Source organism: Lissotriton vulgaris, chromosome 10 (assembly GCF_964263255.1).
Source record: "Lissotriton vulgaris chromosome 10, aLisVul1.2, whole genome shotgun sequence".
Lineage (NCBI taxonomy): Eukaryota > Metazoa > Chordata > Amphibia > Caudata > Salamandridae > Lissotriton > Lissotriton vulgaris.
The window spans coordinates 841,101,540-841,126,886 of record NC_141698.1 but is presented as its reverse complement, the minus strand read 5'-3'; the positions used below and the strand labels follow the sequence as shown (position 1 = coordinate 841,126,886).

Below are 25,347 nucleotides of genomic sequence, written 5' to 3'. Positions count from 1 at the left end.
ACCTTTTTCAGGACACGGTATATATATAGTATAAAGATTCTAAAAGACAGAGTGATACATATCACTCTTTGCATTTAGTATAATCACTTTTTCCTTTACTTTTTTGTACAAAGTCTCTTATTCTGGACCTAAGTTCACTCCATTTATCCTCAAAATTGCATCCCTTCATTGCATTAGTGACAGCCTCCCCTCACTGTAATGTTGCCAGACATGTTTGGGGACAAACCTTACTATTGCTATTTCGCAAAGTAGCCCCTTCCTGCAAACAGGTATATCCCTCATATTATTTTGGGCATGTTTAGTTGAATACCTGTTGTGGATCTTCAGCATCATATACAGTGCTCATTTCGGCTTATTGGTCCACAAGTTCTTTGTGCACGCTTGGTTATCTAATGTTGAATAAAACAGCCCTTTCTCATACATAAGTCCCCGGCACGGTATGCTTTTACATTCTTCACTCCAGGGGTCCACATCTATTAACTCGTGGTCAGTGTTCTAGAACCATAAGAAGATATTTTATGACCCATGATTACTCAAGGCTCCATATGTACATGATCTATAATGCTACTCTGCTTACCTCACTTATTCTTGATGTTTGTACGACCTCCTGCGTAATTATTATTTGTTTAAAAATTATGTTATCACCCTTCTTAACAAATTCATTATATCAAAGGGAGATATTAGCCACTGCTGACTCTGGTCCCAAAACGATCCTTCTGCAGTCTTTACATTCAAAAGAGCATCTATTAACATAGAACTGTTAACTATGCATCCCAGTCTGTTTCCCACCAGTATTAGTAATTCTCAGTTTTATAGTCCCTGTGATTTCACATGGCACCCTGGTGCCAATCTCTGCCTCCTTCCTTCAACTCTTTTTGCTGCGCGGCTACCAGCGGTCAAAAAGAACTACCACATGGTGGTGGAGATTCGCACCGGGGCTCCACGTTGCATTAGCACACAGTAGGAAGAGCAGCTAATTGAGTGAAGAGCAGATACTGGGGCATCTTGAATAAAAAGTCTAACACAAAATCACAGGGGACTATACAATTGGCTGAGGCACATGAATACTCACCGATCTGCAGCACCCTTGAGCCACACAGCCTATTTTGTGAGAGGGGCGAACTTTACGTGCTGAATTGTATTGCTAGCACTTTGGGGCACATACATCAAGGTAATCATTTGTGATTACCAAATAGCGAATTTTAAGGATTCACTATTTGGTAATCACAAATGCCCATCAATCAATCAATCAATCAATCATAACACTTGTAGAGGACACTACACACCTGTGAGGGTCTCAAGGCGCTGGGGGTGTGGGGGGGGGGGGTCCTGCTAGTGATCGAAGAGCCAGGTATTGAGGAGTCTCCTGAAGCCAGTAGGTCCTGGGTCTGACGTAGGTTGGTGGGGAGGGTGTTCCAGGTCTCGGCGTCGAAGTGGGAGAAGGATCGGCTGCCAGTGGTCGCTCTTCGGATGCGGGGGACTGTGGCGAGGGCGAGGCTGGAAGAGCGGAGCTGGCAGGTGGGAGTGTAGAAGTTACGTCGAGTGTTGAGTTATGCTGGGCTGGTCTTGTGGAGACCTTTGTGTGCGTGAATGAGGAGCTTGAAGGTTATCCTCTTGTTGACGGGGATCCAGTGCAGGTCTCTCAGGTTTGGTGTGATTTGGCTGCGGCAGGGGATGTCGAGAATCAGGCGTGCCGAGGCTTTCTGGATGTGTTGCAGCTATCCCATGAGCTTGGCCGACATTCCTGCGTAGAGAGTGTTTCCGTAGTCCAGCCTGCTGGTGACAAGGGCCTGGGTGACTGTTCTTCTTGTCTCAGTGGGGATCCACTTGAAGATCCTGCGGAGCATTCGGAGGGTGTTGAAGCAGGGTGAGGAGACAGCGTTGACCTGTTTTGTCATGGAGAGGGTAGAGTCGAGGATGACCCCTAGGTTGCGTGCGTGATCGGTGGGTATCGGGGCTATTCATCTCAGGCTGTGGGGGTGGAGCCAAGGATGAGGACCTCCATCCTGTCCGAGTTCAACTTCAGTCTGCTGTTCCTCATCCATTCGGCAACAGCCTTCATTCCTTTGTGGAGGTTGGTCTTGGTCGTGTGAGGGTCTTTGCTGAGGAATATGATCAGCTGGGTGTCGTCGGCGTAGGAGATGATGTTGAGGTCATGCTGTCGGGCGACGTGGGGGAGGGGTGCCATTTAAATGTTGAACAGCGTCGGGCTGAGGGAAGAGCCCTGGGATATGCCGCAGATGATTTCGGTGGCCGTGGAGTGGAAGGGGGGAGGCGAACGCTCTGAGTTCTGCCGGAGAGGAAGGATGTTGACCAGTCCAGGGCCTTCTCTTGAATCCCGGCGTCGTGTAGGCGTGTGCGTAGTGTGTGGTGGCAGACCGTGTCAAAGGCGGCTGACAGGTCCAGGAGGATGAGGGCTGCTGTTTCTCCATTGTCAAGCAGGGTCCTGATGAGGCGATGAGGGCGGTCTCGGTGCTGTGGTTGTTGTGGAACCTGGACTGGGACGGGTCCAGGATGTGGTTATCCTCGAGGAAGCAGGTCAGTTGTTTGTTGACGATTTTCTCTGTGACCTTAGCTGGGAATAGGAGCAGGGAGATGGGTCAGGAGTTCTTGAGGTCCTTGGGGTCCGCCTTAGGTTTCTCGAGTAAGGCGTTGATCTTGGCATGCTTCCAGCTTTCTCGGAAGGTTGCTGTCTCGAAGGAGGTGTTGATTGTTTTCCAAAGATGAGGTGCGATGGCTGTGCTGGCTTTGTTGAAGATGTGGTGGGGGCATGGGTCCAGTGGTGATCCGGAGTGGATGGTGTTCATGGTCTTGCTGGTTTTCTTGTCATTGACGTTGGTCCAGGAGAACAGGCGGTTGGTGCAGGTGGTGGTCGTCGGGGCGGTGGTTGTCGGGGTGATCATAGCATTGAAGCTTTTGTGGATGTCAGTGATCTTGCGGTGGAAGAAGGTGGCCAGTGAATCTCACAGGTCTTGCGAAGGCGGAATGTCGTTGGTGTTGGAGCTGGGGTTGGGGAGTTCCTTCACGATGTTGAAGAGCTCTTTGCTGTTGTGTGCGTTGTTATCCAGGCGGTTTTTGAAGGAGGCCCTTTTGGCGGTTCTGATGAGTTGATGGTGTCTGCGGGTGGATCCTTGTGGGCTGCGCAGTTGTCCAGTGTTTGTTCGCGGAGCCAGTTCTTCTCCAGTTTTCGGAAGGTTCGTTTGAAGGCCTGGAGGTCCTCAGTGAACCAGGTGGCTTTCTTGCTGGTGTGGTTGTTGTGAGGGTGTCTTGAGCGGGGCGAGGGTGTTGGTGCAGTCGTCGATCCACTGTCTAAGGTTGCGGTCGGAGGTGTTTGGGTCAGCGGAGTCGGCAGGTGGGTTCTGGGCGAGGGAGTTGGTTAGCTGGTCTTCTGTGATCTTGCTCCAGCAGCGTTGGGGCATTTGTGGGGTGCGGTGGTGTGTGGTGGGTTTCCTGAAGGTGAAGTAGATGCAGTGGTGGTCAGTCCAGTGGGGTTCTGTGGTGTGCCTGAAGGAGACGTGGGCGCTTGTGGTGAAGATGGGGTCCAGCGTTTGGCTTGCGGAGTGGGTTGGGGTTGTCACAAGCTGTCTAAGTCTGAGGTTGTCGAGGTTGGCGATCAGGGTGGTGGAGTTGGTGTCGTTGTTGTTCTCTAGGTGGAAGTTCAGGTCCCAGAGGAGGATGTAGTCTGTGGAGGCGAGGGTGTGTATGCTGATGAAGTCGGCAATGGAGTCGCTGAACTGTGGTCGGGGTCCAGGGGGTCTGTAGACGAGGGTTCCTCTGAGGGTGGTGTTTGGGTCGGTGTGGATCTGAAAGTGCATGTGTTCGGCGGTGCTGAAGGTGTTGTCGGTGTTGGTCAAGACTTTGAGGGTGTTTCTGTGGACTATGGCGATTCCTCCTCCGATGCGTTGGTACGGTCCCTGCGTCTGATCTTGTAATCTTCTGGGATGGCTATGGTGATGTCGGGGGCTGAGGTGGGGTTCAGCCAGGTCTTCGTCAGGAAGGCGGCGTCTGGGGAGGTAGAGTCGATAAGGGCCCAGAGTTCGATGGCGTGTTTGCGGGCGGAGCGGGGGTTGAGGTAGTTGGGTTCTTTTGTTGGAGGTTTGGTTGGATGCATGAAGGATTCGCAAATAATCAGGCAAATCCTTAACATTCCCTAATAGCGACTTGCAAATTGCGAATCGCTATTAGGGCATGCATGTCCATTCATTCCTATGGGCGTATAGGCCCATAGGAATGAATGGGAATGCATTCGCAAATTGTGATCACCAAATTGGTAATCGCAGTTTGTGAATGCAAATCCATGGGTGCCTAGGGGGTTTAAGGCACCCAGAGTCACCCCCCAAAACAAGGTAAGTATGCACATGTGTAGCACACACATGCCCTAAGGGCATGTTTGCCTTACATAGTACATTGAAAAATTCCTTTTTTGTGCATTTTTCAATGCATGCACAACTTACCATCAACTTGAAGTTGATGGTAATTAGGGTGTCCTAAATGCACAGTCACATTTAGGAAATGCTGTATGCATCTCAATTAGGGAATCGCAAATTGCAATTCCCTAATTGTATTCGCAATGTAGGTTATCGCAAAAATATTGCAATTACCTATATTGCGAAAGCAAAAAGGTACATGCATCTGAAAAGGCACTTTTCCAGTCGCTAACAGGCCTCTTCTGTGAATCCGCCTGTTTGCGCCCGGTAAAATGCTTGATACATGTACCCCATTGACCTTAAGGACGTACTACTTAAGGAGTTCTTCAGAGAGTTACAGTAGAATGGATCAGGATACAGTACACTCCTCCTAAACAGGGGTTTTTACTTGGGAAATTAAGCTGATTTACGCAATGTCTATCTCAATATGGGCTGTCATCTTTAACAAAAGACTGTGGTGGAGAAAGGAGTAATAGAACAATACCAGTAAATATTGTTGTCTTCATTTTTATATCATTGTAATTCCTTGTGGTATTGATTGCTATGTAGTTTTCTATGTTTAGTAGGCACGTAAAAGCACTTTTGCCCTTTGGCATTCAGTTAAACGCAAAAATACTAAGGTTAATAAATGCTAATAAATGCACTGCTATTGTACAGAATATATAATGCTAATAACAATATGAACAATGTTTTTTTACATATAAATCCAATTAAATAATACATTTTGTTTCAGATAGCTAAGAAAACCAAGCTTAATTCCTTTTACATCGGTTTGCTTTTGTCGCTTGATAAAGAATTCAGGTAAGGAAGTTAACACATTTGCATGTTTAGCTTTAAGAAGATCAAAGTATTTTGCAATTCACCTGACTGCACCATTTCTCTAAAATGTACTCTTTTTTTAAACAATGAGGCCCGGATTTTCAAACATTTCATGCAACACACGTAGCAGCTGAAGTCACAGCACTGCATTGTGTGAAAGGAAGGGAGCAGAACAGTGCCATATGTTCAAAGAAATAATGCAGGGTGCTCTCGCGATGCCCTGGCACACTTTGGGGTGTTATTGCCAACCCTTAAGAATACCTTCCTGCACAAAACAATCCTTTGAGTCTTTTTCTCTTTGAAAGTGTGGTGGACAGTGGAGTGCCGTAAAGAGGCGCTGTGGTATATTGAAGTAGCGTTCATTAGAATATCGTAGAGTGGAGTGGGATACAGTGGGATACAGTGGAATGGTGAAAAGTGAGTGGTGTAGAATGAAGTGTGGTGGAGTGTAAAAGCGTACAGTGGAAGAGTGTAGAGTGGAGCCACGTACAGTGGACGGAAGTGCAGTGTAGTGGCATACAGTAAAATAGCATAGATTGGAGTGGCATAGAGTACAATGGTGTATAATGAAGTTGCGTACACTGGAATTGAGTAGAGTGGGGTTGCACAGACTGGAGTGGCAAACAGTAGAATAGCATACAGTATAGGAGCATACAGTAGAGTGTAGAGAACACACAGTAAAGTGTTGTACACTTTGCCGCTTTACACCAGAGTGGCATACATCGGAAAAGCACACAGTGAATTGGAGTAGAGTTCTATGGTGTATGGTGGCAAGGTGTAGAGTGGAGTACCATATAGTGGAGTGGCGTTCAGTGTAGTGGGCTAGAGTGGAGCAGCATTGAGTTTAATTGTGTAGAGTTGAGTGGTGTAGTGAGAGTAGTTGCAGAAAGTGCAATAGCGTATACTGGAGTGGCATAGAGTGGGGATGAGTACAGCAGAGTGGCAAAGAGTGGAGGTGAGTACAGTGGAGTGGTGTATAGTGGAGCTTTGTAGAGTGTAGTGGTGTGGAGCGGCATTCAGTAGAATAGTGTACACTGGAGCATACAAAGAGCAGTGTGGCATAGAATGGAGGATGTCGAGTGGATTAGCTTACAGTGGAGTAACATAGAGTGCAGTGCATAGAGTGAAGCAATGTACATTGGAGTGAATTACATTATAGTGGCATGCAGGACAATAGCATAAAGTGGAGTGTCGTGGAGTAGGGTGGTGTAGAGTGGAATAGCATATAGTGGAGTTGAGTAAAGTGGAGTAGTGTACAGTGGAGTGGCATAGAGTGTGTAAGAAAATGAGTCATTAGTTGTGTGGCCTGCACAAGTAATGAGTCTAACTTTTTCCTTCACTAGGAACCAAACACCCCATTGTAGCGCTTGACTCTCACAGGGTAGCGAAGCGGAGCAGTCCAAGGCCAACTCAAGGGAGGTGGTCTGGGCTAGTAACCACCATTCACAGATACTCAATAATAACACTCAATAAATGATTATCCAGTCTGTGCTTTTTCTTTTGAAAAAGGAAAAAGTGTATTTATTACACACACACACACTACTCAATATAATGCAGCAATTTGCAAATATACACAAGCTGATGGAAACACTTTTGGGTGACATTGCGTAATCACTCTTACCCCTCCTAAAGGGAGGTCCAGACCCACAAACTCCATTTAAGAACATTCACTTGTATAACAATAGAATGGAATATCACTTTGAATGAACGCCCTTACTACTGGCAATAAAACATGCTTACTGGGCCTTTGATTGGTTGTCAACATCATTAAAGCATTTACAAGAAGAAATATCTAGGTGATCTGGGTTTTTAGAATTACCTTAAGCATGCAATAACTACATAAACCTAGCTCCTGAAGGCAACAAGTTACAATTATAACATCTATGTAATTATAGTCCGTAACCCCTAGAGGGTGTCTGCGGTGTAAACACTTTTATCAGAAATAACCATACTGCACTTTAAACATAGTCCCTAAAGGTTATCTTTTGTAAATTCACATATGTGCAATTACCACCTTTCACCACTCGAGGGTGTCCCTTAACATGAAACCTCATATTGTATGCTTTCAGGCCACAACTGATTGCAGGCTTAATCATTGCCCAGCGAGGTAGCAGCCTTCCCAACTCTCAAACAAAAGTTCCAACTTGGAGAAAGGTTAGCAAACACTTGGAACACTTGAGGGGTTATTTCTGGCACTTCCTTTGGATTAGGCTCTGCTGCTCCTGCAGCCCCCCCCCCCGGCACTTTGGCAACATTTTAGTGGTGACCCCACTCTCCTGGGGTCATGACAAATCACAAGAGAGTGGTTTTCACTTTGAAAAACATAGGCAAAACAGAAGCCCAGCACTGCATTATGGAGTGCTCCTCACACTTCCTCATGAACAGCTACTCTCCCGCTGAGCTGTGGAGGGTCATGTTGGTTTCCTTTATTTCCCAGTATTCTTTTTCTGCAGTCTGCGCTGCACTTTACTTTTCATCTGGCTGCCCTGTACCACCCGTGCACCCTATGTGCCTTAAACATCATTGGAGAGGAGCTTGGGGAGCCCACCCTCAGCTGGTCATGCTGGCTCCGCACTCAGACAGGACTCTTGCGTGCTGCAGTGGAAGCCAGCACTTCACTTTGGTCTACCCGCTGGAGCACATTCGGAGTGCGACTACACTCACACCGCCTTGTGCTCATCATCAGTGCCCAGGGATGGGAACCCGGGCCCACTCTCACCTTTGCGGGGGGCACGATGGTGCTCCTTCATTCTCGATTCTTCCTGGGGCCCAGATACAGGGTCCTAGGCCACTTTCTCGCATCATAAATGGGTGCAACAGTTCTCACTTGTACAGTTTCTTTTTAGGGCCCAAGGATGGGGTCCTGGGTCCCTTTCACGCATCACGAGGGGGCACAACGGTGCTCCTTTGAACAGTTTCCTTCTCAGGGCAGCCTCCGGTCTCAGGCCTACTTCAGAGGAAGAAATCAAGTACAAGAGCGGAGCCCCACACGTTTTGATGCTGAAAATGGGTTAATAATTGCACAATAATTATCCCTGGCACATCTTGGGCCCTGGTGGTCTCCCTTTGTTCCTGGTGGTGAGCCCTTGCCATCTGGAGCCCTTTCTTTAGGCCTCCAAGTGATCCAGTGAGCTGTCAGGGGGTTCTTCCTTCCTATTTTGTACATGGCACAAGTCTCCAGTCCCAGTGTTCTACAGAAAGGCACAGCCAACAAAGAGATCTCACCCCTGCACTAGACCTTTTAAGAGGGGGTGGGAGCATGACCGGACTAGCCAGCTGATTTTGGCTTTCAGGAGTGGTGGTGAACATAACGTGATCCTGTGGCAACTTAGAGATGCTCTGGTTTTAGTGCGCAGTAACACGTCTGCACATGGGGGCTGAATTTATAATTTTTGCCAATGATGTTTTAAATTCCCAGTCTGGCTCTGGGTGGGAGGTGCCAGTAGGGATGCACCTCTGGTCTATCCTGAGGTGCCACATCACATCTCCACCCCTGTTTCAACCTTCCTGCAAGGCTCTGGGGGTCTCAGCTCCCCCCCCCCCTAGCTGACATCACATCCAAAGCCTTCCCAAAGCAAATCTTCAAGGAGCCCCTCCTTTGGTGTTTGGCTCCAGAGATTTGGGCTCCCTCCTTTGTGGAGTGGCCTGGGGCAGGCCCTTTTCCTGGCATATAATGACAATTGACTGATTGATGCAGAGCAATTTTTCCCAATCCCTTTGTCCTGGAGAGTTAGCCTAAGCATTGTCAAATGCTTTCTTTGATGGGTGAGGCCTTTGTGCATGTAGCTGGAGACATACGAAAATAACCCAGCCCAGAAGGGGCACAAAAGGCCTGGGCTCTGATCCTTAGCTGAGTCAGAGAAATATGACATTCCTGGAAGACCCAGAAGCTGTACAGTTATGCCGATGGACTTTACAGAATTGTTCTTTTCATACAGGTTACAGTGTACATTGATGCGACTCTGGAGTCTATGGGCCAAAGGGAACTGGAGCTGTGCCCTAAGGCAGCCTTCCCCTTGGAATATAATGGAGTGTCACTACATTCAAAGACAGTAAAGCACATTGACTTTCCCGACATGTGTACTCCCACATTATAAGGCCTATTCCAGGTCGCTACTCAACTCTGCTTTGTCCCTTCTGCACAAAGCTGCCTGTGCTTATCTCCTGGGCTGTGCATGACAGTAGTCTCCTATTCACAGCCCTTTCACATGTGCTGACTGTGAACACGTGAGAGGGCTGTGTGTGTAACCATCCCAGTGCCCCTTTCCCTGGCTTAGTTGCAGTGCCCTTATCTTAAAAGGTGGGCACTGTTGGTAAACACAATTGCAGTCGATTTTACCATGTGTTTACCATGGGGGAGTCAGAGGTTATGAGGCTCTCCCACGGTAAAAGGTCAAAAACTAGGTGATCAAGTAGCAAAAAATCCAGGCGTATTAAATGGTCAGAACCACCTTCTCCCAGAATGGAATAGCATACAGTGAAGTGGCGTAGAGTGCAATAACGTGTAGCAGAGTGGAGTCGAGTGGATTGGTGTAGAGTAGAGTGGCATTTGGTGGATTAGTGGTGTACAGAGGAATAATGTTAAGTTTACTGGTATACAGTATTGTGGAGTGTAGTGATGTTGAGTGGATTAGCACTGGACTAGTGGTTTACACTAAAGTGGTGTATAGTGGAGTGGCATAGAGTACAATAACGTAGACTCAAGCATTATAGAGTTGAGTTGCATACAGTGGAATAGCGTACAGTGGAGTAATGTAGCGTAAAGGGACATACAGTGGAGTAGTATAGACTGGAGTGCCATAAAAGGGAGTGTAATACAGTTTGATACTCTTTCAAGTTGTCAAACTCTTGACTATTTTCATTTAAGCTTTTATGTTGAATATGTTCTCGATGATGTGCTCCAGTATAATATTCTGCATCACCTGCAATTGCATTGTAATTTCCATTTCTTACACCTTGCTACAGCAGGAGTGTTGTCTGTGCTTCGTACCCACCTCATATTGTCATTTGAACATTAGAACATGTACAGGGTGGGTTGGTGCAGTTTGGCTCTCACACTGCTGCAGTCTGTAATAGTGGAACCACAGAATCTTGAGCGTATGCTGAGACTCAAACCTGAATCTCAGTTCCAAAGTCTGCAGTTCTGGCTATTAGGCCTAAACTCCTTCCCAAATGCTGATTCAGTGGTAATCTACTTTCTTCATAATGTGAATTGACTGATTGACTCCATATTTTCCCTTGCATTGCTTGCGAAATGAGTGGAAACATATTGGTCAAACTGTAAACATGTTAATTACAGCACTAACTAAAACGTGAGAAGTAATGAACATTGCACCGTTACAGTGATTTAGCATGTTTAGTGGGATTAAAATGCAAGCCAAGCAATGTGGGACAGGAGAGGGCAAGCAACAATGCAACAGGAGGGGTGCAGTGATTAGCAAGTAGACAAACAGCGGGAGTGGAACAAGACAGGCAAGTATTGAGTGGTAGACGAAGCTGCTGCCTCTGTTTTTGCCTAAATTGACAAAATTAAATCAGGATCCTCTCAGAGCGACTTAGAATGTGCTCATAAAACATGCATATATGTACCAAAGGCAATATTTTAATGCAGTTAATGTATGCTGTTAATTTTATAAAACTATACGGTTCACAATTTTTAATATTGTAAATAGCTACATGCTATTATTGTTATAAATGTGATAAGTGTGCCCTTGCAGGTAAGGTATATGTTACTATCAGAAAAAACGTTATAATAATTGACACCGATTGCAAGGGTCAATTATTATACAGGGTTGGCTGATGCAAAGCAGAGTCGTGGAAAATTGGCAGGACATTGTGGGACGCTTATTCTGACGCTGCATTGCCTGCATTTGGTCTGTCAGCGGAATGTCTTTATATGCTTTCTATCACATTTCAGTAGGAGGGATGCACACACTGTTTGATGAAGCCACATGCCTGGGTTTTTGAGTCAATCAGTTCAGGGATTAAAAATTACATGCACATGTAAATGTTATAGGATGTATCTTTCAAAAGAGATAGAGTGCTCTTATTGAAAAGCGATCTTTATTTTTAAGATGGATGGATGGCAGTCCAGTGACCTACCAAGCGTGGGCTGAGCAGGAGCCCAACTTTGCAAATAATGATGAAAACTGTGTGGTTATGTACAGAGAATTTGGTAAGTAAAACATCTTTGGATGTTATGATTTGGTACTTTATTTACGTATGATATGAGTAGATGTACCGATTTTATTCGCAAATTTTGGGGTATCATCCTGCTGACCAGTATTTACTACAGTAAAATCTGCATGAGAATCAGGTGAAAATGTTTATTTTCCACCACTAAATGTGCGGTCATGGAAATGTCACCACACTGAGATACATTTCAACACCATAATTTCAGTTTACAATTCCAAAATTTGACACATTCTGATTGTGGAACTTAGGTTATGATAAAAATAGATTTTTTGCTTTTTTATCTTACAAAATATTTTTATTGTGAAACGTTTGGTTATAATTACGATAAGATTTAACATTATGAACAGAATATCACAAATACATTAAAAAAAATATTCAAGCAGTTTGATTATCATATAGACCATAATTAATTTAAAAGCAATTTATCCTACCAGAATATTTCTAGTTTTCACATCAGTAGTATTGGAAAGATAATGGATCAGAAATTATATAAGAAAACAGTGAAGAACAAATGATGACACCCAGTGGAAAATGTTGCTTTGGGATGGTTGAGAGGAGATAACATGCATTCAATACATATACTATATTATAAGTTTAGCTGCAACTCAGCAAAATGGAGCCAAACATCATCAAACATCCTAGTAGTCTATTCTGTTCTGGAAGAACCTGTCACCCAGCAAAAGTATGAAAAAAGATTCTCCTTCCATCTGCCCATGAAGGGTTTGTTATTTAACAACCATTCAATCAGAAACGTTATTTGATTATATATACTAATCATAAACGTACAACAAATGTACAAAAACAGCTAGGTTGATTAAAAAGGCATAGAGTTGCGACTTTTCATGAGTGAGTTCAGAAAATAACCCACTCCAAAACTAGCATCATCTCCCTGAAGCTTCTGTAAAAAAAAATCCAGATATCGCCTACATTGAGTACAATTGTATTGTTTCATCAGAGTTTGTAAAAATCGTTTAGAGTAAGCAGTATAAAGTTTACAAAAAACGAGAAAGTGCAGAACTGTTTATCAGAATGGCTGCACAGGGACATGTGCTAATATACAGCTGCCATACTGCCCCAATTGGAAACATAGCTGTGAGCGAATTTACCCAGTCCTAAATCGAGTATAAATAACCCTTTCCCAATGCCCGCCGAACTTCAGCATATAAGGCTGGATTTAAAGGTAGTTTGCACCATAACATATTGCCTAAAGGTGAATTTCAACAAATCCTCACTTTCCCTATCCATGAGCCCTTTTCCCCATAAACAATTGTTTTACCCTTACTCTGTTGAGTTTGCAAATTCCGGAAAACTGTCCAACGCATCCATAACATATGAAAACCATGGCATGCCAAAGCCTTTATAACAACGTAGCAAAACCAAGTTACACTTAGCTGCAAAAAAAGTTTGTGATTTGAAGCTATATAGTCTTCCAGTACTGATGGATATTGTTAGTAAATCATTTCTACAGTGCCTAATAATGCCTGTATGTAATATAATTATAAGATAGTGAAACAGTCTTAACCGAAATCAATGAGTGACAACACACTAAATAAAAGGGAAGTGATAGAGTTGGGATGAAGACTATCAAACATGTAAAATAGTTGATAATGTAAAGAGTTGGCGTTGAAGTCTTCATGTGTGGTTGATTGATGCTCAGAAGCTGCCACCAAACATTGTGGTTGTTTCTTTGCTTGTGACTTTTCTTTAGAAATTATTTTTCCAATAATTAAACCACACCTCAGCCCTCTGTTTTTTTTTTATTGAGCAGAAAAATACAGAGAAATTCATTATATCACAGTAAATACTCAATAAGTCCTAATGTCACCTTGATATTAGGAAATAAAGAATTTGTACATAAATCAATATCAATAACGAAGGTCAAATCATCTCCAGCATTCCAAAAAAAAGAGGATAGTAAAGTGCAGAGTGCCAATAGTACATTTCGATCATGTTAAAACATTAGCGAAAGGTGATATGTCCTCTTCAATTGATTCGTACATAAATGACAAAGGGAGCAATCAATAACAGCAGTCAAAACATCTCCGGCCTTCCCAAAAAGAGAATAAAGTGCAATGTGCCAGCAGTACATTTCGATCATGTTGAAACATTGGTGGAGAGTGAGATGTCCTCTTCAATCACCTAAGCTCATCCCTAGATTTCAGCATTAAATGATATTATAGTTCCTTGCATCATACATAAGGATCTAATCATATTATTTAAGTGCTAAATGCAATAAACTTCAGGGTAAAACAATGAAAGGATAAAGGATGAGGATCAATTATGAAAAGAAAAAGTGCAGTGGAATAACAGTACATTTAGACAACACTTTAAAACGTGACTGAAAAAGGTGATGACATTAATCGACAATGGCCCACCCTATCCTTAAAAAAAATAAAAGTAGGGTATTGTTAAAACCTTTTGCACGTGCACATTTATAATGTCTTTTCTAAATGCAGCCAACTGAAATCACAATAGTGCTTCCCTTTCTTTCCTCCTCTGTCAATCAACTGGACATTTTGGAACAATCGAAGAAAAAACGATATCCGAACAGCTTTAAATAACCCTTTTCTCCTCAAGTTGCTCCATAAATTTCCAAAACCTCACATACCTTTCGGTTGCAGAAACCCTTTTTGCTTAGGCCTCTTCAAATTTACTTGTGCACATAATTTTCTTATGCCATTTTAAATATGTGGGAACTCTACTTGTCCTCCAATTCTGCAGAATCAAGGATCATGCCACTAAAGAGGTTATCAAAATAAAAGCTTTCTCGATTTTAACATTTGGAGCAGTTAACCTATGTTGTGACACACCAAAAAGTGCCACTGTGGGCTTCAGGTCGGCTTGGCTCTGTAAGCCTTTACTAAGGGCGCCGAAAACAGTGGACAGGTGAAAAAAGTATGAAGCCAATCTCCACCACCTGATTGGTGGCACCTAAAACCTCTATCTTCCAGTTTTGGGTACATTCTGTGGAGAACAGCCCTCCTAATATCATTCTCTAAATCTTTACTGACTGCATCATTACCCTAAGATGCCACTCCAAAGTAAATAAACTGAATATCCTTCTCAGTTTGGACAGCATAGGAAGGCAACTAGTGGACAAAGGAATGGTGGGTCACTTATCCGAACACATTCTTCGTGATTTTACACTAAATGAGAGCACTGAAGCACCAAGGTTGCAGTAGCAATCCACTCCACTCGACTGACCAGTTTTGACATATTTCGAACTACTAGCCTGACACATGAAACAAGGACACCCAGAGTACCTGAGTCACACTCGTAGAGCAGGCTGATTACCAGGGATATACAACTATCCAGTTCCCAAACACCTGAGCTTTTATAGTAGTCTTGCTTGTGAAACGGTGTCGTTGATCTCACAGATTTTGTTCAGGCCGAAGTAGTTGTCTACTACTGGGATGCCAACTGTAAGGATATGAAAGTTCTATTTCTTTGGTGTGACTTCACTGTAGGTGGAAATCATTTCTGTGCACTGTCTTTGAGCGATAACATCACACTTATGGTAAAGCAGGTCTGCCTCACCCTAGTTTTCCTGTTCATAAGATAGACATGGGGTCCACATCTTTCCTAATTAGAGTTTACTTGACCTTAAAGTAAAACAGGGATTTATTTCGAGAAGTGAAACCCAGGAGCAGGTGGAAATGTTTTAAATACATAGGAATCAGGAATTATGTACAGCATTCTGCCTAGTAACTCCAGTACACACACTTATTCCCCATTTCAAGATCTGTAACTTTTATAAGCAGAAATCCCATGTGAAGTATCTGTCTGGTCAAAATTCCATCCACACAAGATCTTTGCATGAAACTTCTCATTACTTTTGATGAAAATCCTTATATTGTCAATGGATGATAAGCCTCAGCACTTGGAACAAGAGAAGGGTGTAACTGTTCTCAGCAGTTTGGTGAAACAACAATGACCTGAATGGAAGGCAATAAAAGCATGGGCATCATTTAGTGGTCAGTAGGTGTTGCAACTACGACTGCTGGATTGCCTTTGAGACCCCAGGCACTGCCTTTGCCACCCCTAATGTGCACTGGTTACTTTAAACAACTCCAGCTGCAACTTGAGGCCTTCAGCAATCAGCTCGGTAAAATCAGTAATTCTCCAACAGTATAATGTATACTCTTCTCAATAAAATAAAAAAATAATATACGTTTTTTATTTTTAGGCAAGATGTTTCAGAGTTTTATTATTGTGAACATATAGAAAAAAATTGTTTGAATAAAAAAACTCACCTGTGTGCTGTACTGAGTGACAGTTTCTTACAAGTGACGTTAATCAAAATGTATTATAATGCTAAGGAGTAATTTATGTCAAAATCATTGCTCAGGTTGGTCTACACAAAGAAATACAAGTGGACAAAACCAATATTTTTTCGGGGGGTACTTTGCACCTTTCTGTAATGTTCCAATATATTTTGGGCATAAGGTATATTCTAGGGAAACTAATAAATCATGAGATTGAGTAATTGTCTTCCCAGTGCTAGTTTGTGTTTCAGTGGCACTATATTTTCCTCTTCCAACAAACACATACTTTTTTGTGCAATAAAAAAAATAGAAATGTGTAAATGTTTCTATCATGTTAGTACCCTATTTAGATTGTAGGTGGCATATAAAACTGACATTCATCTATGTTAGTAGCTTATGTGGTGTCATCGGGATTAGGGTAATTGATAGCACTTCCTGGGAGGATGCAGTGTCATATCATATTATGTCACTTTCTGTTATGTCATTTCGTCAAAGGGAAGTCATGTAATGTCACTTTGACTACCGTTGGCATTTTGGTGAATTGAGGACCATGAATGAAAGCTGCACACTCACCCCAAACCCCAATTGCATTGTGTAGGGTTTCTCCCTCCTCTTCTAATAAACAATGACAATTAACAAGCAATGAATTTAGTTGGGAAAGGCTCAAGTTACTTCACATAATTGGTCCTCTTCCACCACGTTTACTTCACATTGATTAGTTTGGAGAGTATCCAGTTGTCCTTATTGGGTGTAAGCAGTTCTGTTAGCCCAAGCCCAGCATTGGAGCTCCTCTAGCTGCTCCGACTCAATACATGGCTTCTCTTTCAAGTACAAAGTCAATGGGAACAAAGGGGCTGAGGAGCTCTGACATGACATGACAGGTCCTACGTCATTTTGAAATTATAGAAAAGCACATGTGAGTCTTAAGTGGCCTAGAAGCAGCTATCATAGATATTTGTCAAGGTTGCTCAGTTATAAGAGGCAGTGCAGCTTACCGCTTGGGCTCTCTGAGCTAAATAAATGCACCAATAGAAGCCCAGCTCTGTCCCAGCTCTGGCTAATATGCTTAGAGCAGGTCAGTTGTGTGTAGAACTTTCCTGATTGCTGAGCTAAATGTTGGAAAACTCTGTTCCTGTTTCCTTGAGTCCCTGTTGGCTGAGGCCAACAACCACAGTTGGGCAAGTATTCTTACCCGTTTACCTCTGGGAAAAGTAAGGGACCGTGCCTTGTATTTTCCCCTAGTGGCTTCTTTTGAACAAAGTGTTCTAAGCTCTTTGCGATTTAGAAGCACCAGGACCTATAAAGAGTTTACAAAATTTCAAAATCTACGATGGACAGGGCCGGACTGACTACCGGGCAGTTTGGAATGCTGCCGAGCTGTGGCTGATTTCACTGTGGTGGGGGCTGATTTCGTTCATGGAGACCTGCGTGTGCTTCAAAATAATTAACCCAAAACGAATTTCGTTTAGCACACGCAGGTCTCCATGAACAAAATCACCCCCCAGCTCAGCAGCATTCCAAACTGCCCGGTAGTCAGTCCACCCTGCTCCCTTTAAATACCCCTGCATCCCATAATCATAACCCACCATTACTCCTTAAAATACCCCAATACCCTTAAACACTAACCCATCTTAACCCTATAAATATACCCTGTACCCTAAAACCCAAACCTATCCCTAACCCTTAAAATACCCCTGTACCCCAAAATCCAAACCTAGCCCTGAACCCTAAAAATACCCCTGTACCCCAAAACCCAAACCTACCCCTGAACCCTAAAATACCCCTGTACCCCAAAACCCAAACCTAGCCCTGAACCCTTAAAATGCCCCTGTACCCCAAAACCCAAACCTACCCCTGAACCCTAAAAATACCCCTGTACCCCAAAACCCAAACCTAGCCCTGAACCATGAAAATAACCCTGTAGCCCAAAACCCAAACCTACCCCTGAACCTCAAAATACCCCTGTACCCCAAAACCCAAACCTAGCCCTAAACCCTAAAAATACCCCTGTACCCATAAACCCGAACCTAGCCCTGAACCCTTAAAATACCCCTGCACCCCAAAACCCAAACCTACCCCTGAACCCTAAAAATACCCCTATACCCCAAAACCCAAACCTAGCCCTGAACCCTAAAAATACCCCTGTACCCCAAAACCCATACCTATCCCTAAACCCTAAAACTACCACTGTACCCAATAACCCAAAACTATATCTGAACCCTTAAAATACCCAAACACCCCAAAACATATATCTCAGTACCCCAAAACATATACCCCTATACCTATAATTACCTTATCCAAACATTTTAAAAAAAAACATTCTTTTACCATTCATGCATTTACAACGAATTTCATTGTAAATGTATGTGTGGTAAAAGCATATAAAATGCAATGCCATGCGTTATAATGGCATTGCGGAGTCATAGTACTTTCGTAATGAAAGTATGCGCAGTGATGGTATGCGGAAAGAAAGTTGCGGAATAATGGGTGTTTACCCTCCCCCGGTAAGTACATTGGTGGCACGGCGGCCCACATCTCCAGCAACATACTCATATTTTTCACCACCAATTTGAAAAATGCACAGATCTCTCTCATTGATGGCCAGCACCGACATACACTTTTAGACACACCTCTGGCCACAAGTTCTAGAATTGCGAACTTTAGAGCTGGGGAGCTACGTTCGAATCTCGGCATCAGCTCAACATCCTGTGATTCCACGCAAATCGCTTTGTCTCGCCGTGCCTACCACAAATGAATGTGTTCTTCTGTAATGTAAATTGTGCTCATGCCATGTTGTCGAGTTCGCGCTATATAATATTGCAAGGAAAAATAAAGTAGGGAAACTCGAGTTCACACACTACTGAACACGCACTCTTAAGTGCATCAGCAGTGCACTGTGAATCGGAGCGTTTCACAGGCCTGTCACAGATAAGAAATGCTATCAAAACGAAATCCTACAAAACAATATACTACTGGCCGGCAGCAATTCATCCCCGGACAACGTCGGGATGGTCTGCTAGTGTATTTATATAGATATTTCGTAAGTAGTCAATGTCTTGAGCATCTAAGCAAGAAAGTGTTTGTAACTTATTACATGATATTACACAGCACATTCATGAAGAACAAGAGGGTATTTGTATCCCTTTCCCTCAAAGTAAAGCTGAATCAAGAAAATATGTATTATGCTAATTGAAAATGATTTACCTATGCACTGTAATTCATCAAAAGGCATCATGATCCATGGCGCAATGTCAATGATTATATTGTTTGCAGGACTATGGAATGATATCAATTGTGGCTATCCGTATCCATCTATTTGTGAAAGGCACAACAGCTCTGTTAATTCAACATTCGCTCCAACAAGCCCTGCGCCACTGGGCGGGTGTCCCTCCAGCTGGCTTTCACACAAGAAAAAGGTAAGCATGAACCATGCCCTTGTATTTTACAAATCCAAATGACAAGCGATTTCATGAAGCTCAGTGGCTTCTTTAATGGACTATTTAAATGTAATGCTTCCTTTTTTTGTTCTAATCTATGCCATATATGCTGCAATTTATTTCAACAATGCTCTTGGTATCGTGAATGAATCAATGAGGGCGATTCACAAACATCTTTGCACATTTACTTATTGTGGGAAATGTCGGCTAACCTGGTGGTTGACTTTTCTGTCACAGAAAATGTAAGAAATGGGGTGTTGAAAGAAAGAACAGGGAACTGCTACAAATGCTGCACCTTGAGGTAATTCACAATAGATTTGCATAGTATCACAATAGACACACATTCATAAATAATAGCTTACTATACTTTTTGGTGGGATGTGCATTTGTTTTCCGTAGGACGATGTAATAGTAGGTTTTAATTCCTTCCTCGTCCAAATTCTGTGTGTAGCTAAGGGTTTATAATCTGGAAGAGAACCTCAGTGCAGGGAATCATGGCATGTCACTGAGATCGCTAAAATGAAGTGTTGAGTTTTGGAAGAAACTTCAACTATCTATCACGGGTCGCAGAGCTGTGACCAAAATGGTGCTGCGGGCCAGACCCAACCATTGATTTACTTCCTTATTAGTTTCCCAATCGGGATACCCCTGAGCTGGTTTAAAGAATCCTTCCATAAGACCTGATATGGGATGATGGCATACATGAAGTGGCAGTACAAGTGCTGAAGCTCCTAATTTCACTGGGTGGCCCTGGTGTCCCAGACTTCGAACTTTACTACTTGGCAGCCCAGATTCAGTGGGTCACAAAATAGCCGAATTGAGTTCTCCTGGAGGAATCTGGGCTAATGAGACTGTAGCACAGCCAGGGTATACTGGTAGCAGTAATACTTGGAACCTAATACTAGACACAATATCAATCCAGACAGCTCTATATACCATCAATATAGTGGAAAAGGAGCTTAAAACCTTGCATACACCTCAGTATGCACAAACTGTCCCGGTGGTGGGCCACTAAACTGCACAGGGCTTTTTTAGCACACACAGAATGATAGATAGGTCCTCTGCGGGAATAGTTACAGAAGATGATTGCTACTAAGCAAGACAGGTGAACGACTTGACTGCTTCGATGGAGGGTTATGGCCAACCAGTTCCTGGGAAGTAATCAATGCCCAGTGACAAAGTGGGGAATTAAACAATAGGACCCCCAAACCATGAAGTGTAGTAGCTCCTATACAAGATAGAAAGTGGACACAGATTTTATTTTGACAAATTACGGAATGGATGCAGGTTGGTTGCAAGGATCTATGAAGCCCTGCTAATGATGACCAAGACAGGAAAATTGAGACAACCTGGAAAGATAATCACGGGATATAAGGAATGTGTAAGAATGATTGAATATGAGATTAAAGCCACTTGGAATCCTAGAATAAAATACACTCAACTTAGTTACATTCACAAGACTTATAATACCCCAAAATCATAAATAAGACATTCACATGGAGTGGAGTTGTAACACTATCACTCACTTCTGGAAGACTATTACAGAATGTTTAACTCACCCAAGGGTTGCTTACTGGGTTTTTTTCCACACCCGAAGCAGAAGACATTAGGAATGAAGTTTCTTGATTTGCCATTCGAGTAACCCAAAGGAGAGAGATAACATTGCTTCAATGTCAATAATTATGACTTGCTTGACACTTAAATTTGCACCTATTTCTGCATTGGTACGCAACGGCTTGGCCGCCCATTTACCATGTCTGTAAGATGTGTGTGAAAAGTTTTGCCCTTCCCACACTGTGTCTTTGACTTTTATGTCAAACACTTAGCACAGCTGCACTTTTACCGTGGACTTACATAAACTAGACCAAATGGTGTTTTCTAAACAGTTTTATTCTTTGTAGACAAAAAGTGCATGCAGTTAGAGGTTAATTACAGGTCTTTCACTGCCTAAAGATGCATATTGAAACTATTTAGGTCAAAACATGAGTAAACTATGATTCAAATTACATAGGTTGCCTTACACGTATGTGAGTAAGAACAAAATATTCATATGCAGACTTTCGTAATCAGAGGAATAACATGTCTCCAACATATTCAGAGCAAAAGAAAGATAACTAAAAGTGAATCAAAAGAATGATGGTTGATGCAATGATGTAACAGGGAAACAACCTTTACAACACAGTCATTACATCGCACTACCTTCACATAGCAGTCATTACATCAGAACATCTTTTACATAGCATGTCATTACAACACAACCATTACATTTCATGTCACTATAAGGAATGTCATTACAACGCATGTCACTACAACGCAGGCGTTACATTGCAAGTCATTACAACACATACCATTACAACGCAAAGTATCCTTACGCTATCCGACACTTACCCTACTGTTGCACTCACTGGAGTTAGAATAGTAATTATTGCCCCTATACTATCCAATACTTACCTTATATATGTTGTAATAGTATGCATTGTAATGGTATGCGTTGTAAAGGTATAATGCGATGTAATGGAATGCGTTGTAAAGGTAGTTTCTGAAAGTGCAATGTAATGGCATGTGATGTAAAAGAATGCGTTGTAAAGGATGTTGCGATGTAAAAACTGCATTGTAAATGTATGCGTTGTAACATCATATATTCATGTAACAACTCGATGAAGGTGGATGAGGTTGTAATACGTCAATATTTATTGTAATACGTCAATATTTAATGGGTTGAGAAATTTATTTTAATTTTCATTCTAATTATTTCATTGTGTACTTATGGTTAGACCCATTTAGAGGGGTTTGATAGAGTAATGCAATTTGCGAAATATAATAGCCAGACCACATCTTTATCTGTCTTTAACACAACCATCGAAATGTGGGTTTCTTTCCTAATCTGGAAATAATGTTTTCAGATGCTGTGTATGAGTTTAATATTACTTTTAGATGAATCATAAGGGAATCCACAACATGTATAACAATAGCGTTAAGGTGAAATCTCCTATAGACAGTCTTTCATCACTAAGCTTGACTGATTAAAGTGAACAATTTTAAAATGTAACAGATTACATATGCACACTTAATTGTATCCTTTTTATGACCCTTGCCCAGTTCAAGTTCAACTTTATTAATGTTTGGACACCTGTCCTTAAAACATACATTTTAAAACAGAGTAAAATTTTAATTTAAACTACCCCCACCTCTCCACCTCCCTGCTTGTAAACCAGGCTAGTACCCTAGTACACACCCATTTAATACATAGAATCTCCACTTCCTAATGCTCCAGCACTAAAGTAACTAACTTAACCTCTTTCATCACTAATCCAAGCATTTTTTCAAAAATGTTGCCAGGGCGCTTGCAACATCTAAAAATTCCATGTGCAACAAAAGTGCAAATGCATCATTACGATGATTTATATCTTATAAAAGTGGTTTTAAAATCAAATGTCAGAACCTACTAAATGTGGGCAGTCGGTTACCAGATGAACATTAATTTGGACTCAAAAACTGTTGCAAAGTCATCCTGGGCCCTGGCCAACCCCAACATTTTGATGACTAGTACAAGTGGTAACTGACTCTGACTGTCCCTGGGCTCTGCCTAACCGGGGCCAGTGCAATGCTGAAAATACCCTTAAAATACAGTGAAAACACCTACATACACCAGGGTACACTATGGGTTAGGGTATCCCTATGATTGGCTTGGTCTCCTCTATAAGGCCCTAGTACATAATAGGGCTGAGGGGTTAAAACTACCTTTAAGGCCCTAGTAAATAATAGGGCAGCAAGGAAGGTTAGGGTCCTGTCTCTGACTGGCTTGGACCACTCAAATGGGCACTTTCTGCTTGCCAATCTCAGTACGAAGTGCAGCAGAGACCTGATGGTTCACGCCGTCGAAACAGCGCAACGTATATGTAAAAAAGAAGAAGAAGAAATCGAACAACAACTACAATCCATCAGAAACAACCATACCGAAACTGAAGCCAAAATACGTTTGGACAAAATTGAAAAGGAACTGTCGACATTCAAAGATCACACGATTAATTTCAAAACTCCCAAATTTGAAAAGGACCAGAAGAATTTCAACATTGAGACGGTTTATCCATATCTCAAAGATGATTTTTACACACGTTCAGACTCGACTAGGTATTTGAATACCTACCAGGGTAGATCAAGACAGAAATTTGTAACATTCTCGGAGACTTCATCATCAGAATCCACTGAAGATTCGGACGCTGGGGAAGGTCCCTCAAATAGAAACCAACAAAAGAGGCCTTTTTTAGGACAGGGGCAACAACAGAAGCGCACCAGATTCAAACCGCAATGGGAAATGACAACATGGAAACATCACTACAAGTCATAAAAAAATCTCCCATTATCTATCTGTCCAACAAGACACTATCCAAAGCTGAAGAAGAAGTTCTTGAACTTGGCTTCTCGTTTGTTCCTGGGATAGCCATGGACTTCACCAAGATCAAGCTGGAAGTCATGGAATTCTTTAGAAAGCTGCGCCTCAGATGGTTCTTTAAGGACTCACCACTCAACCTCAGATTGAAGCCTCCGGCCTCAGGAACAAATCCACGTTTTGCCCTCCCAACCACAATACTTCTAAAACATCATCACTTTTGAGCGGGCGGTCATGTTGTCACTCAATCGTTTGGAAAATCAACGGACATTTGTTCCCACGAATCTCACTAAAGATCAGAGGGAAGCCATCCCTGAACTAAAAAACCAGCAAGATGCCATCATAAGACCGGCTGATAAGGGGGGGCGCGGTTGTTCTGTGGTCCAAGGAACTATACAGAGCTGAAGGCAGGAGTCACGTGTACAACCAGGAATGGTATCGCCGAATTACTCAAGACCCTACCATTCAGATAACACAAGAAATCGCTCTACTGGTCAATGATGCAAAAGAAAAAGGCCCTAAAAAAGCCGAATACCTCGTTAAAAGGTATCCTCGTGTGCCTCACCTATACTTTCTACCGAAAGTGCATAAAGATGCTACAAGACCTCCCGGACGGCCCATCGTGTCCGGGTGTGATTCGGTTCTTGAACCGATTTCTCAGTTTGTTGATGTGTTCCTCAAGCCACTTGCAGTCCAGTTACCATCCTACCTTAGGGACACGATGGAATTTATCAATAAGGTCGAGGGACTCCAGTTTGATTCCAAAACACAGTTGATGGTCACGATGGACGTGTCATCTTTGTACACTCAGATTCCACAACAGGATGGACTTGATGTCATCGAAATCTGCTTGGGAAAAAGGCCCCGCCCACATCGAGTGCCTACGGACCTCATTGTCTCCTTAGCTTCTCTAGCACTTAAAAGAAATTTCTTCACCTTTGAGGAGGAAATGTTTCTACAAATCAAGGGTTCAGCGATGGGCTGCCCCTTTGCCCCTGAAATGACGATCCTGTATATAGGTCAATATGAAGAAAGATATGTATATAACAACAACCCACATCGAGACCACATCCACCAGTGGCTACGATATATAGATGATGTGTGGTGTATCTGGAGTGGTACACCACATCAGCTGGAGGAATTCCATGTGTGGCTCAACAACCGAAGCCCGGACATCAAGTTCAGTCTCTGCTATGATGCCAGAGCCTTACCGTTTTTGGATGTGGAAGTCAAGACAACACCAGATGGACTTGCATGTACTCTTTTCCAGAAAAAACAGACAAAAACAATGCTCTCCATTTCACGATGGAACTAAATTTTGGCGACACAAGGAGCACACCAATTGTAAAACCAAAAATGCAGTATATGCCATCAAATGTCCTTGTGACAAAGTGTACATTGGGAAGGCAACACAGGAGGTGCAACAAAGGATTATACAACATTGCTCCAGCATCAACAATAAAGTCCTGACAGCGCCACCAGTGCCTCATTTCTTACAGAACAATCACCAGGCCCACGACCTGAGATGAACAGTGTTGTCAGTTATTAAAGGCGGCAGTGGAGATCCTGAAATACGCCTTTCGCAAAAAGAAGCATATTTAATACTGAAATTCGACACTGCCACATCAGGGCTCAATGAACTGTCTGAAGTAAGCAATTTATAATGTAAGAGCCCCTGTCTTGCAATGAGAGCCATTCTTGCTCAGACTGTCTGTGATCATTTTCCGCTTGCCCTTGCCTGCCGTGCAGGGCCCCCCTCCTTCATGTGGTAGGACCCTCTCAAGCACACACGACTCACCAGCAGCAATTCGACT

The 25,347-nt window shown here is 42.8% G+C and overlaps 1 protein-coding gene across 1 annotated transcript in view; it reads left to right on the top strand.

Annotated features, from left to right (window-relative positions):
* Positions 1 to 25,347, top strand: part of LOC147688870 (macrophage mannose receptor 1-like) — a 758,166-nt gene that overhangs the window by 461,606 nt on the left and 271,213 nt on the right. The window contains exons 18-20 of the mRNA XM_086941771.1: positions 5,161 to 5,228; positions 11,321 to 11,421; positions 18,980 to 19,122. Coding sequence (XP_086797897.1) covers positions 5,161 to 5,228; positions 11,321 to 11,421; positions 18,980 to 19,122 — 312 coding nt within the window. The remainder of the gene's footprint in view (positions 1 to 5,160; positions 5,229 to 11,320; positions 11,422 to 18,979; positions 19,123 to 25,347) is intronic.